General features: G+C 39.3%; 1 protein-coding gene across 1 annotated transcript; it reads left to right on the top strand.

The window, feature by feature from the left end:
• The first annotated feature begins 124 nt into the window (after positions 1-124).
• Positions 125-10,001, top strand: vcp (valosin containing protein). Its single transcript, XM_060882743.1, has 17 exons — positions 125-284; positions 2,553-2,664; positions 3,543-3,715; positions 3,885-4,027; positions 4,179-4,309; positions 5,627-5,758; positions 5,836-5,938; positions 6,024-6,157; positions 6,340-6,475; positions 7,017-7,129; positions 7,484-7,648; positions 7,759-7,881; positions 7,972-8,184; positions 8,336-8,644; positions 8,817-8,972; positions 9,075-9,229; positions 9,414-10,001. The coding sequence occupies exons 1-17, from the start codon at positions 268-270 to the stop codon at positions 9,517-9,519; spliced, it is 2,421 nt and encodes an 806-aa protein (XP_060738726.1). The 5' UTR covers positions 125-267; the 3' UTR covers positions 9,520-10,001.
• The last annotated feature ends 5,184 nt before the right edge of the window (positions 10,002-15,185 follow it).

A 15,185-nucleotide genomic window follows, 5' to 3' on the forward strand; every position in this document is an offset into this window, starting at 1 on the left:
TACTCTGAACTTGACCTAGTGATGGCTCAGCGCTGTAATCGGCGCCTTCTGATTCGCGAGTTCTCCAACTTGACCCTTACGCTCGTGTCTCTGATTGGCTCATCAGTCGGTGGGCGTGCACATAGTTCTCCTCAGATGATGTTAGCAAGCTAAGCTGACGTTTTGGAACTCAGTTCAGACGTAAAGTCCTGTCCGGATCGTTGGAGTTGACTCTTTAATAAAGCTACCTTTTTTTCTACGTATTATTTATAGCGTCTCACGGGGAGGATGGCTTCGGGCGGAGAGTAAGTAAAACTATAGCATTGTGTATATTAACTGTTATTTAGCATGTTCGTTAGCAACCGTCGCAGTTTAGCCGCTAACCCTGAGCTAGCCACTGGAGCCGATGATGGCGAGGACAGAACAAATAAAACACATAGCTAATTTACTCATAAACGACATAAAATAAAGATTTATATCTAGATAATACTTTTAATTTGAGTTTTGTCCCTGATTTTGTCTGTAAATATAGTATCCTAACAGACGGACCGTTAACGCGCTAGCTTGATTAGCTTCTTTAGCTAGCAGACACACTGAGTCATTCTCAGTAAGGCTTTGGCCTACCGGCATTAAGCATGTTTGTCATATGAGAAGTCATTGTTTGGCCGTGTGTCCAAACCTACTAACACCAGATCATATCTTTTTGTTTATTTCTAACAAATATATTTTTACACTAACTAGCCGTGTCCTTGTTCGTTTACTCGCTCCATCGCGTTAACGCTTATTTTATTATTTTATTTATTTATTTAATACATCTTACTAACAAGTATCTCCTCCGACTGGTGCAGTGTTTAACATTTTGCTCTTAACGTTGTTCATGGCGATAATTTACTCCGTTTAATAAACAGATAAAGCTGCTCCGTTTTCAAACCAGATATTTTTCTGTCTTCGTGTAGTTGTTGCTAACTGCTTTAGCTCATGTTGAAACATTTGCTGTGTCATTCGGGCAAAACGGACACGGCTCGGGTTTTAATACAGCTCGTAGATTAAAAGTATCTCGTAGTCGTTCGGCATAATTAGACATCTAGCAATACGATTTACACGTTCGTGTTGCCTTAATATCACGTTATTTATTACTATTTATTCATGCGTTCAGAATCGGCTCGTTAGCACTTTAGCTAATGCTAATACTTGCTAGCTGTTGACAGTTTTGTTCACATAGTAGGGCCTCGAACCTCTAGGACTGTTACTAAATTTGTTTAGTTGAACATGTGTAACAGAACACGGTTTTTTACACTTTATTTATTCATTATCCAACCCTATACCGAGTCGGATGGAATATCCGCTGTACATGTCGACGAGCAGGTTTACTGCGCCATTTAGCCCGGTGTGTAAAGAGACTTCTTTACAAATTACTCCTGTTTCGTCCACTAACGAGTCGACTCTCGACGTCCGCTTAAGAGTCGACTTGCTCCTGAACGACACATCAATAGTTTGTACAGAAGCCGATCTCCTACACGTTTAAGCTGTTTTTGTTTCAAGATGTGTATCCTTATAAGTGTAATTTAATCAGAAATTAATCTGCTAGAATTCTTGCTGTGTGAATAAGACAGCCTGACCAACACCGGTTCATTTACAGGAATAAAGAGAATCATATTGCTGCGTGTTGTTCTCTGCGTATTCAAGTGTGTTAAAGGAAGGGATTAGTTATCAGAATAAATAAAAATGACTTAACGCAATGCACAGGCAGAGCTCATGGCATGCGTTATGATATTCGGTAATACGCGTCTGTAGAGTCTTGCTAAAAAAAAAAAATGAAGTGATCCGTTTGGAAGTTGGCTCTTTTCAGTGAATCGGATTATTTGACTCGGTTCACCGATCAGATTCAGATTTCTCGAGAAGAATCGTCTAGAGTCGATCACGATCTGCATAAAACAGCCCTCTTAGTGTAACACGTGGATTTTACACATGTTTTCGTTTAAGCAAAATAAAATTAAAAACTAAGTTTGTGCATTTGAGTAAATAGACGAATGAAACTTAATGTTGTCTTTTGTCAGAACCAGGATCAGGTTTATTGGCCAAGTGTCTTTTGTCAGAATCAGAAAGAGAATCTGGTTTATTGGCTAAGTGTGTTCACACACAAGGAATTTTTTTCCAGCTTTTTGTGACTCTCAAAAGTACAGACATAAATAACACTATACAAGACAATGCAGAGGTGATTCAATAGACACAATGTAATAAATATGAATACAGAATATATGACTGATCAGTTATGCACATAAAGTGTGAAGTGCATGGTAGTGCAAATAACAATATTGTGCAATATTATGCTTTTTTTGTACAATATGCAGCAGCAGTAGTGTGTGTGTGTGTGTAGCATACACGGATGATGTGTGCCTGTTTTTACTTCATGTATATAAATAGTCACATCTTTCATTTTCATTTTCGGTGAAATAGGCTGCTGAACTTGCCAAGTTCTGATCTTTTATCTCCTGGAATTTGTTCATTTATATCCTTGTTTGTTGGCTAGTATGTGAATAATATTTAATCCTATACCCTTTCCTCCCAAACAGATCTAAAAACGATGACCTTTCTACTGCTATTCTAAAACAAAAGAACAGACCCAACAGGTTGATTGTTGATGAATCCATCAATGAAGATAACAGTGTGGTCTCCCTCTCTCAGGTATACCCTTACACAACAGAATGGTCTTTTTTTGGTCTTAAATTCTACATTATTAAACCTGATATTAATGCGCATCTTGGCTTGATCACAAGCAAAGTGCGTGTGTGTCAAATTCTTGGATCTTGGAGATGTACAAGGATCCAATCAGGAACCCGTATGTCTGCAAAACATTACATTAATTACATTACAAAACATTAATACATTGTACATCATGATGCAACTAAAATTGTCTTTGTTCATTAAAAGGAAAAGTAAATGACAGCTTTGCAATCCCATTATTAGCTATTTTCAATGCCTAGTTAAATTGTTTGTTGTAGAATTTAAATATTTAGTATTTCAAAAATTTGAATACTAATGAGTCTGTGAAAACTTATAAGGAGGCAATATACCAATATCAGTGAATATTGCTGTTTTATCTCTTTACATTTTTCTAGACAGAATCCTAAATGGCTTTAATTTAGCTCAATAATCTAAGCTTTAATATAATCTCTTACGATGGTATTTATGTGAAAGTGTCTCTGAGTTTTATGCCCAATAGAACACCATTTGGGATTCAGACAAAAACGTCTTGTTTAAATTTAACGATGTAAAACTGAATTTTTGCCTTTAATAAATTACTTGAATGAAAGTAAATGGGGGAAAAAAAGAATCCCCACTCTTGAAAGTATGATTTAATCCAGAATTTACTTAAGTTACTAACCACCTTCACAGACAAAATAAAGGAATGCTTAGTCATGAAATCTGATCAGTCATTGGAGACTGGAAGATAGCACAGAATGTCATCAGCAGGCATTTTCCACATGTGATCACATCACCTCAGATGGATGTTTAGGTGTTAACCGAGCCCCCAATTTTAATGCGATGCGTCTCAATTGCAGGCCAAGATGGATGAGCTTCAGCTTTTCAGGGGGGACACTGTGCTGATGAAGGGCAAGAAAAGGAGGGAGACCGTTTGCATCGTACTGTCAGACGATAGCTGCTCTGATGAGAAAGTGCGCATGAACAGGGTGGTGCGCAATAACCTCAGGGTTCGTCTCGGGGATGTCATCAGGTAACCCAACTGTCTCTTTGTAAATATTCTTCAGAAAGTTTGTGTTTTTTGCAATACTACACTTAAAAATGTTAGTCATGCATTCAATAACTATGTAAAGATATCCTTTGTGCATAAATTACCTAGATTTATGCATATTTATTTGTTAACATCTGTTTTAATTTGTTAGCATTCAGCCATGCCCAGATGTGAAGTATGGGAAACGCATCCATGTTCTGCCCATTGATGACACAGTGGAGGGAATCACTGGCAACTTATTTGAGGTGTACCTGAAGCCTTACTTCCTAGAGGCTTACCGACCAATCCGTAAAGGTAAACAATAGATATGTTGTTTTCTTTTCCCTCCCTCCTTCTTCTTTAAATGCATTTACACACATTCAGTTTTATTGCCTTCTCTTAAAAAAAGCACTTGCAATTGCATGTTTTAATCTTTTTTTTCTTCTTTTTTTCCCCCCTTCAATAGGTGATATCTTCCTGGTCAGAGGAGGCATGCGTGCTGTTGAGTTTAAAGTGGTAGAGACTGACCCTAGTCCTTACTGTATTGTGGCTCCAGACACTGTCATTCACTGTGAAGGAGAACCTATTAAGCGTGAGGTATGGGTTAATAAAAGTTCAGGATCTGCATCATCTTGACCATAATTTTGGAAACCTACTTTCCTGCATAGATCCAGCTAATTTTAATAGCAACATCTAACATTGGTGCCTTGTCTACTGAAACCAAAGCCCCTGTGGTCTCTAGGGGAGATTCAGGGAACCTTTAGATTAAGTTGTAATTGTGAAGAAGGGACGAGTAAGAAAGAACCCAAGGTACTTGAATGTCTCAAAATCTGAACATTTTTCATTAAATGGAAATGACAAATTATCTTACATTTATTTATGCCTTGCAAGAACATGTTGAAATATGTTTGTGTTGTATTACACTAGGATATTTATTTATTTTTCGAGCAGTGTGAGCACATTAATTGTACAGAACGCAAGTAACCACAGTAGTCAAGACACGTTCAATCAGAAACTCTAAACAATATGTCTTAAGCACCGATGAGATTTGTTTACACTATTTAATATCACCGTTCAGAAAGTGCCTTGTGGGTGAAGGCTTTTAAGCATTAGGCAACTGGTTACACGCCTACAAGATCATAAATCTTAGCAGGCTTTGGATCAAAGGTCCAACACACAGCTCTGTCTTGTCATTTCTATTGAACTGCTACATTTCACCAGTATTAAACTGCAAATGACAGCCAAAAGTAAAATCTGCCCACAGGTTTTTAAACTCTCTGGAGCTCTCTGGCCCTAGAATTTTTTCCAGCCGACATCTGTCATTTCATGTATGGATTTGGACGGGACTAATCTCTGTGTTTGGAGGAGTGTCTGTGTTTTACATGTGGGCGTTGCACAAGACCACATGTCCAGGATTCGTGGATTGCGTATGGTCATATGACCGATCAATAAGCTTGAATACCGGTGCGCTAGGGTTAATACGGTAGTTCACGTTGACCAAAACAGACAAGAAAACGCGTTTTGGAAAAAACATTTTCGGCAATCACAGACATTCGCATTCGGATGGGATTAGATTTCTCAGAGGAGCGCCGATTTTGCTGAAAAACAGTAGGTAATTTGCTCTGGAATTTTTACACAGGTCGTGTGAGAAAAAGACCGACATGGCAGATTTGGGCGGGATTAAAATCACAAAGTACGTCTGTGAAACTGAAATTTCTCTAACGACCCCCTGCAAAACTAGTCCCGTACGAAGAGTGCTTTAGCCAGAAATTCAAAGACTTTTGAACACTTTTTTTTTTTTTGGGGGTGCAATATTGTTGGCAATGCAATGTTGGAATAAGAAGTGCATTTGTGGTGATCTTTTAAAAAACTTAAAATATCTGCATTAAACATGAATGTGATTTGGGTCGACAGGACGAAGAAGAATCCCTGAATGAAGTAGGCTATGATGACATTGGAGGTGTGAGGAAGCAGCTGGCTCAGATCAAAGAAATGGTGGAGCTGCCACTCAGACACCCAGCACTCTTCAAGGCCATTGGTGTGAAAGTAAGGGACTGAGTATTTTAAGACATTTTTGATCATGGATTTGAGTGATTTATTAATCAATGTATTTTGTAACTCAGCCTCCTCGTGGTATTCTTCTCTACGGACCCCCTGGAACTGGAAAAACTCTGATTGCTCGTGCTGTTGCAAATGAAACTGGAGCATTCTTCTTCCTGATCAATGGTACAAAATTATTAACGGTCAAGTCCTAATTTTAAGGTATTTAATCTGTAGATATTGTAACGTCCCTGTGTTTTCACCTTCATAGGCCCTGAAATTATGAGCAAACTGGCCGGTGAGTCCGAGAGCAACCTGCGTAAAGCTTTTGAAGAAGCTGAGAAGAACGCTCCTGCCATCATCTTCATTGATGAATTGGATGCTATTGCACCCAAGAGAGAGAAGGTGAGAAACTGTAATGTTTAGACTAATTATTGCCTCCACGCTTGATCAAATGCATATTTTATGGCTTGATGTGCTAGTTTTGTGGAGTTTTAGCTTTGCGATGGTATAAAGGGCTGAGTTTTGTGGTCCTGTATTGAACAGTGGACATTTCTGTGGTGCAGTAATCCGATCTGTCTTCTCAGACTCATGGTGAAGTAGAGAGGCGCATCGTGTCTCAGCTGCTCACCCTGATGGACGGACTGAAGCAGCGGGCTCACGTCATCGTCATGGCTGCCACCAACAGACCCAACAGCATCGACCCAGCTCTAAGGAGATTTGGTGAGATTGCTGGAAGATTCTTTCATCAACTTGTGTGCTATGGGCTGACATTGTATAATATAGTTTATTGGTAAGAGTGTGTGTGTGTGTGTGTGTGTGTGTGTTGAATGTCGGGGTAATCTGGTGATATAATTAATTTTTTTTTTATTTATTATGGTTTGTTGTGGATCTCCTAGAGCTGGAAGAAGGGTCTAAAAGAAATGGTTAATTTCATTTGTAGACTCCGAACCCATCATGTTCATGCTTCTCTGACTGAATGCCAAGCCGTATAGTTTAGGCGACTTCTTGTTTTAAAAGAAATAATTTACTTGATAATTTGGTAGACCTATTTTATTATAGGATGACACTGATTTTTTTTTTTTTTTTTATTACATTTTAACATTTATGGCATTTGGCAGACATCCAATGAGCAATAGAGGGTTAAGGTTTTTGCTCAGCCCAGCAGTGTTAGTTTGGTAGACCTGGGATTCAAATTCACAACTTTCTGATCAATATTCCAACACCTTGAACACTAAGCTACCACATCTCACCTCTCTTACAGGACGCTTTGACAGAGAGGTGGACATTGGCATTCCTGATGCTACAGGCAGACTGGAAATCCTGCAGATCCACACCAAGAACATGAAGCTGGCTGATGATGTTGACCTGGAGCAGGTTTGTGTCTTGTCCTATGACCGTGAACATACTGGGTAGTCATTTGTGTTTAGTAACAAGACGGGTACAAAAAATATAATGACTTGAATGGATAAACACACCATTAAATAGGTTTATTTAAGCTAAGAGCTTGATGTCTTTTTCTGGTGAATGAAAATTGAGCCATTTGATAGCAATAATTATTATTGTCTATTTTTGTAACCTTTAAAAGATGCAGACATGTACTATGTAATGCGTTTGTGCATTTAGACCATGATGGAATACTTGGCCACAGAACATTGTGTAACGTTTATTTAAGCGTTTTATCTGAATTATTGGTGCTTTCACTGCTAATCAATAATGTGTGGTATTCAGGTTGCCAACGAGACCCATGGTCATGTTGGTGCTGATTTGGCTGCCCTGTGCTCAGAGGCTGCACTGCAGGCCATCCGCAAGAAGATGGACCTCATTGACTTGGAGGACGAGACAATTGATGCAGAGGTCATGAATTCCCTGGCTGTCACCATGGATGACTTTAGGGTACGAACACTACTTTAACAAATGATTATGTATTCTAGTCTGCACTATAATCACAAAATGAAGTTAAATAATATGGAAACCTAACTTAAGACATTGGTGTTGCTTTGCAGTGGGCCCTGAGCCAGAGCAACCCATCAGCCCTGCGTGAGACTGTGGTTGAGGTGCCCAACATCAACTGGGAGGACATTGGTGGACTGGATGATGTCAAGAGAGAACTGCAGGAACTGGTGCAGGTAATCCATCTTGCCTCCTTGCAGATTCTTGGGACTTGTAAGAATTAACAATCTTGTCTGGGAAATGAATGTTTCTCTTTTACCTTTCAGTACCCAGTGGAGCATCCAGATAAATTCCTGAAGTTTGGAATGACCCCATCTAAGGGTGTGTTGTTCTATGGGCCGCCAGGTTGTGGTAAAACCCTCCTGGCCAAGGCCATTGCAAATGAGTGCCAGGCCAACTTCATTTCCATCAAAGGTCCTGAACTGCTAACCATGTGGTTTGGAGAATCTGAGGCTAATGTTCGAGAAATCTTTGATAAGGTGAGAGAAAATTGCATCTAGAGGGTAAATTATTGCTGTTGTGTTGCTTATTTTGAACACATTTATAATAAAGTTTTGTATTAGTTCTACATTCCTTTGACATTCAAGATCACTATCATTGATTTTTTTTTTTGAAAAATGATTCCCCCAGGCTCGTCAAGCTGCCCCCTGTGTTCTCTTCTTTGATGAGCTGGACTCCATTGCTAAAGCCCGTGGTGGAAGCGTTGGTGATGGTGGTGGAGCAGCTGACCGTGTCATTAACCAGATCCTGACCGAGATGGATGGCATGTCCAGCAAGAAGAACGTCTTCATCATTGGTGCCACCAACAGGCCGGATATTATTGACCCTGCCATCCTCAGGCCTGGCCGCTTGGACCAGCTTATCTATATCCCACTGCCCGATGAGAAATCCCGCATGGCCATCCTCAAGGCTAACCTCAGGAAGTCACCAATCGCCAAGGTCATAAAACCACAACAGTTATTCAGGGCTTAATTCATCATGTGTAGTTTTACAGATACCAACAATTAAAAGATGTCCTGAAAGTAGCAATAACTGAGCACTCATTTAAAAACACTGTCAGAGTGGAAGCCTTTTTTTTTTTTTTGGGTAACCTTGCATCTTCTAACCCCAGGATGTAGATCTGGACTACCTGGCCAAGATGACCAACGGCTTCTCTGGAGCTGACTTGACAGAAATTTGCCAGAGAGCCTGTAAACTGGCTATTCGTGAGTCTATCGAGAACGAGATCAGGAGGGAACGTGAGAGGCAGACAAACCCATCAGCCATGGTGGGTGTTTTTTTAACACCCTACTTCCCTTTAACTGTCAATTCAGTGATCTTGTTTTGCTTTTAGCAGTTATACACATTCTTCTGTTTTATATATATTCAGGAGGTGGAGGAGGACGACCCAGTGCCTGAGATCAGGAAGGACCACTTTGAGGAGGCAATGCGTTTCGCCCGTCGCTCTGTCAGTGACAACGACATTCGCAAATACGAGATGTTTGCACAGACACTGCAGCAAAGCAGAGGCTTCGGCAGCTTCAGGTAAAACTCTTTTCTGCTCAGAATGCTACCGTAGGAAGAAGCAATTCGCTTTAAAATTTTTGCGGTCAATTCAACTGATAGGAGGTAGAAGATATTTAGGGCCTTTTAGTTCTTTCCTTGAAATTTCCAGCTCCAATCTGGCACTGTTCTCGTTACTGAAGTCCTTTCTTTTGTTCTGTCTTAGATTCCCTTCCGGTAATCAGGGAGGAGGTGGACCAAGCCAAGGTTCTGCAGGTGGCAGCGGCGGGAACGTCTTTAACGAGGACAACGACGATGACCTTTACGGATAATTTGAATAAATGTGACCACATGGCTGATCTCTTCAGTACAGGCCACCATGTACAAAGAAGAAACCCTGTTAAATTCCACATTTTTAGGACTATGTGCTTTGATGTTTTGTTCCTTTTTTATATATTATCCTCCTCTATTCTCTCCTCCCTGTTGGGGAAAAAAAAAAAAAGCATGTAGCTGCTTGTATTTTGCTCTGGTTTGTGACAGGATTATTATTGCAGTTCCTTGATCCTGATGTACTGTTGGTGGGGGCCTGTTGAAATGAATAAATACACCTGGTAGACTGGCTTCATTCATTCTTCACTTCTCAATCTCTACAAGCAGCTTTAGCAACAGGATTTAATGCTAACCTGTTGAAAGATTATAAAATGGGGGGAAGGTAATGGCTAATCTTCATTTTTTATGAATGTAGCATATGTAATACAAGTTTTAAAATGGTAAAAAAAATAAAAATAAAGTTCACAAAATGCCCCAACTGTCAGATGTCTACAGAGTATGTGTATATTGTGTTCAATCACAATTAATAAACTGTATTTAATTTGTTTAAATGGTTATTAAACAATGATAAAATCCCGAGGGCTGAATTATATCTTACTGATCCAACGGTCCATCGTATCTTTTACATCTTTTAATCTTCCAACCACATGATTAATGATTTTTCCTTTTTTTTTTTTTTACTGTGCCATGATGGTTTATGCTTAAAACAGACAGGTTAAGTCAAGAGAGTAAATTAAACCCAAACAAAAACCCTATAGTTAGATGATTAATAAATAGTAAAAGTAGAAAGCATGATCACGTATGCTTTGAATTCTTATGTTTGTTTATGAATGTACTGTAAAAGTTCATTCGGTACATGTCTTAAAATAGGTTTAGTTGTGGGCACTAGGAATTAGGGAGATATGTGGAGCTGGACCTTAAGCAAGTCATGTTCCAATTATGTGGCAGGATTGCTGTTAATTATGTGAGTACTTGTTTTGGTATAATAAATGAGGCTGTCCATGATGTATGCTGGCTAAATATGCTGGTTGTGTTTTTCCTCAACGTAGGTAGTAGTATTTTTGGCAGATGAAAATGTTTTTAGGATTAAACTGAACACCGTTTGTGCCTTCTTAATCTGAGGACATCACTGATCTGCTTTTCTGTCTTTTTTTTGTCCTAGCATGCATTTTAGCTACTGTTGGCAATCAAAAGGGAATAATCGTGATTATGTGAAGGTCAAAGGTAATTTTCATGGTAATTTTTATGGAAGGGGTCAAAAAGAAAGAACTATGAAGCTGATTAACAGATGAAATATTAAAAAACTAATGTGACCACTTTTTTTTAATTCTCATTTTATAACTTACTTTTAATATCTATAGTATCAATTTACACAGGGACCTGTACAGCAGATGCGCCACATAACCAGATTTAAATATGTTACTAGCACGGTGGCTTAGTGGTTAGCACGTTCGCCTCACACCTCCAGGGTCGGGGTTCGATTCCCGCCTCCACCTTGTGTGTGTGGAGTTTGCATGTTCTCCCCGTGCCTCGGGGGTTTCCTCCGGGTACTCCGGTTTCCTCCCCCGGTCCAAAGACATGCATGGTAGGTTGATTGGCATCTCTGGAAAATTGTCCGTAGTGTGTGATTGCGTGAGTGAATGAGTGTGTGTGTGTGTGTGTGTGCCCTGCGTTGGGTTGGCACTCCGTCCAGGGTGTATCCTGCCTTGATGCCCGATGATGCCTGAGATAGGCACAGGCTCCCCGCGACCCAAGGTAGTTAGGATAAGCGGTAGAAAATGAGTGAGTGAGAGAGTGTGTTGATGGTGAAGTTTGTTTTTGAAGAAATCTCCTGTTTCTGCACCTTCTAACACTAGCTTTTTTAAGCTAAATGCTATGTTTTAAGCTAAAAGGTAGTTTGTTATAGACCATTGTCTCCTTCCTTTCCATTTAATACTGTGTAGTTTTTTGATCAGGATAATGAGAAACCTCTTAGATGGAACATGTGCTACACTGAAAGCTTAAGTCGGCGTACCTACAGGAGACTACAAACCTGGAGAGATGGTGCCAGGAGAACAATCTTCTCCTGAACGTCAGCAAGATTAAGGAGTTGATAGTGGACTTCAGCACAAAGCAGGAGCGGTCATACCAACTGCTAAACATCGGACAGTTTCCGGTACCTAGGTGTTCACATCACACAGGACCTGTCTTGGTCCTGTCACATCATCACCCTGGTGAAGAAGGCCTGGCAGCATCTGTACCATCTGAGATGCTTAAGGGACTTTAAACTACCCTCTCAGGTGCTTAAAGACTTTCTACACCTGCACCACTGAGAGTGTCCTGACGGGTGGCACTTCCTGGTTCGGGAACAGCACCATGCAGGACAGGCGAGACCTCCAGAGGGTGGTGCGGTCAGCTGAACGTACCATCCACACCGAGCTCCCTGACCTGCAGGACATCTACAGCACGTGGTGCCAGACCAGTGCCAGGAAGATTGTAAAGGATCTCAGCCATTCCAACAATGGACTCTTTTCTTTGTTGCATTCAGGGAAACGCTTCCACTTCTTGAAAGCAAACACAGAGAGAATGAGGAGAAGCTTCTTTCTTGCAGGCCATTCAGAGTTTAAACCAGGAAACACCCAGGATCTAGTACTGGACCTCTGCCTCCATCTTCACTTTTTTTTCTGCACAACCTTTTTTTTGCACTATGACACGTTAACTCTGGACTTGCACAGCAATGTTTATGCAGTCCTCTGGACAGACTTGTGTGTTTCACAATGGGCCATGAAGATCAATATTCTTCATGGATTAAATGATGAAATGTGAAATGTGAAAGAAACCCACCCGCAGGGGGCGCTCAGAAGCACTGGAACAACATACTTAACCTAAAATCTGCTTAGAATGGCCTTGAAGGGCAAGGTTCCTAAAATGGGTTACCCTAAAAATAAAGTCTTACATAAAATGTAAACTTTAAATCAATCCAATTTTAAAAGCAGCTACTTAAATAATTTTTAAAACTATTTTTTGGAAATCAAGCTAAATTTATATATGTATCAAATTAACAAAAGGTGGGTAATACTCGAAAGATTTTGAGGTGTCGACTTTTTTATGGGGCTATAAAAAAGTGTTGGCTATATTTGTTTCATCCTAAATCATACTATTAAACAATTGCTATGAAAAAGTATGTTGTTTTGGATCATCCATCACCAAAACATTTTATTTCATTATAAAAAAAATAGATTATTAATAGATTAAAACTTAAAAACTATTTTATACAAAACAACCTTCATTCTGGGGGCATGGTGGCTTAGTGGTTAGCACGTTCGCCTCACACCTCCAGGGTCGGGGTTCGATTCCTGCCTCCGCCTTGTGTGTGTGGAGTTTGCATGTTCTCCCCGTGCCTCGGGGGTTTCCTCCGGGTACTCCGGTTTCCTCCCCCGGTCCAAAGACATGCATGGTAGGTTGGAAAATTGTCCCTAGTGTGTGTGCCCTGCGATGGGTTGGCACTCTGTCCAGGGTGTATGCTGCCTTGATGCCTGATGACGCCTGAGATAGGCACAGGCTCCCCGTGACCCGAGGTAGTTTGGATAAGCGGTAGAAGATGAATGAATGAATGAATGATTTAATTTGTTGATTTGTTGAATATAATATGTAAATGTTTGTAATATATTATTTAATGTCATTTTTATTGTGTGGTGAACAGTCTCTTGGCTTTTTGAGCCATCACAGAGCCATATTTAGAACATAACTTTGCGTATCACAGTAAAGGCCATCACAGTTCTCCAACCAAACACCTAGACTTACCATCATTCTCATAAATACAGCAAGGGAGGTGTGACACAGCAGCTTACTAGAGGCCCACTAGCCTTATGTGGTCAAGCAAACCTCACTGTCTTAGTCATCCATCCCACATGAGGGGAAAATATCTGCTGGAAACTTCGAGAGCACTGTTTAAGTTTATATGTCAGGTAAAAGATTAACAATTCAAACATATCTATAAAGATGCTGCATCTATAAATATCCTGCTGTGTGACCAGAATAACAACTTTACCCAACAGTTAATACTAATTAACAAGTATTGTTTATTGGAATTAGTATTTAATATTTCCTTGAGAAACAGATACTGTATAATTTAAATAAGACAAAGATCTTTTTTTATAGATCTTCAATCATTTAACCCCTTAAACTCCCCTTAAAATAAAAGTATTTGTTCCTTCTCCTGTTTAAATGATTCTGAATCAATGTTGTAAGCGAAAATATCACAGATTCACTTGAAATACATTTTCTGAGCCAAGTCTATCCTGACTATCACACATATCATTGTCCTTGCCAATGTAAACTTTGGCTTGCTCATAAATCTGCTTGTTAAAGTGTAAATATTTTTAAACACTAGAAACACTCCTAGCTTGGGAACTTAGTTCAATGTTTTAGACCATTTCTAAAAATGAATCTAAAAAAATCTTAGTGCTTAATATCCACTTGCACACCTTGCATAAATGAGGTTTCGCTCACTTATCACCATTCCTATATTTTAAATGGTCATTTACTGATACTTATTTAATCTAGCTAGTATGGATTATGTACAACTATGCATACAGATTTCAACAGCTAAAATGAATATAATTCAATTACAAGTTGTCATGTGAACTCTTCTATGAACTCTTCCAGTCCCAAATCTCAGTCTCAACACCTTTCCCTTAGCCACATTACGGCTTGATACTGCAACCTGTCATCCAGCATTAAATAAGCTCTCTGTTCACCAGTGGGTTCCAGCTCTGCTCTTTCACTGCAGAATATGAATGTTCTTGAGTCTTGACAGCCATAGAGTGAACGACCTTGAATAATTGGTCTATACCAAGAACATTGCTGGGGTCTCATTATCAGAAGCACATTCAAAGGTTTCTGCCACTACCATATTGGACGATTACGGAAATAGTTCATAGCTCAGAATTTGCTATCAAGATCTTCCAAGTATGTTTTTTCACTTCATTTCATTCACAGGAAATTTGCTTCAGAAATTCCCATAATCTCACAATTCTCAGGTTGTTAGTTAAAGATATGACATTAAGTATGTCATAAAACCTTTAAGAATTCTACATGCAGCCCTAATACTTATATTTTTTTAATGGTGTAATATTTAACAGGTTAAATTCAATTGATGTATATAGCATTTTTAACAACGGACATTAAACAAGAGCTTGAAGGGATACGAAGGTGGTCGTCGATCGTGATTCTCCAGATGTTTGACTATTTTAAAACTATATAAACTTGACACCGAAAATGAGGTTAGAAGGAATTTCTAATTTATAATTTTAGGAATAGGAATATATTCACAATAGGACAATATTCCTGTTTTGCTTCAAACAACCGTCGTTAGTCTTTGAAATTTTCGTATGTTTTTATGATGGTGTCAGATTCATAAGAACTAATTAAGACGCTGCTAATTTCTCAGTTATCCCATACGTTTAATAGAGTGAACAAACCATTTAAGTGAATTACTTACACTTGTCACACCGTGACTGAGATCTAACTGGATTTGATGAAAGATGCCGTGGGTTTTAGCTACTGCAAAATTTTTGCATATATATTTTTTTATATTCTTCAATGCTTCCTTCTTTATAAAAGCTCAATATTTGCTACTGTGGATCATGTGGTGACTGTTTTCTCAGTCTAATTTGATAAACAACAG

This window comes from Tachysurus vachellii, chromosome 12 (genome assembly GCF_030014155.1).
Source record: "Tachysurus vachellii isolate PV-2020 chromosome 12, HZAU_Pvac_v1, whole genome shotgun sequence".
Taxonomy (NCBI): domain Eukaryota; kingdom Metazoa; phylum Chordata; class Actinopteri; order Siluriformes; family Bagridae; genus Tachysurus; species Tachysurus vachellii.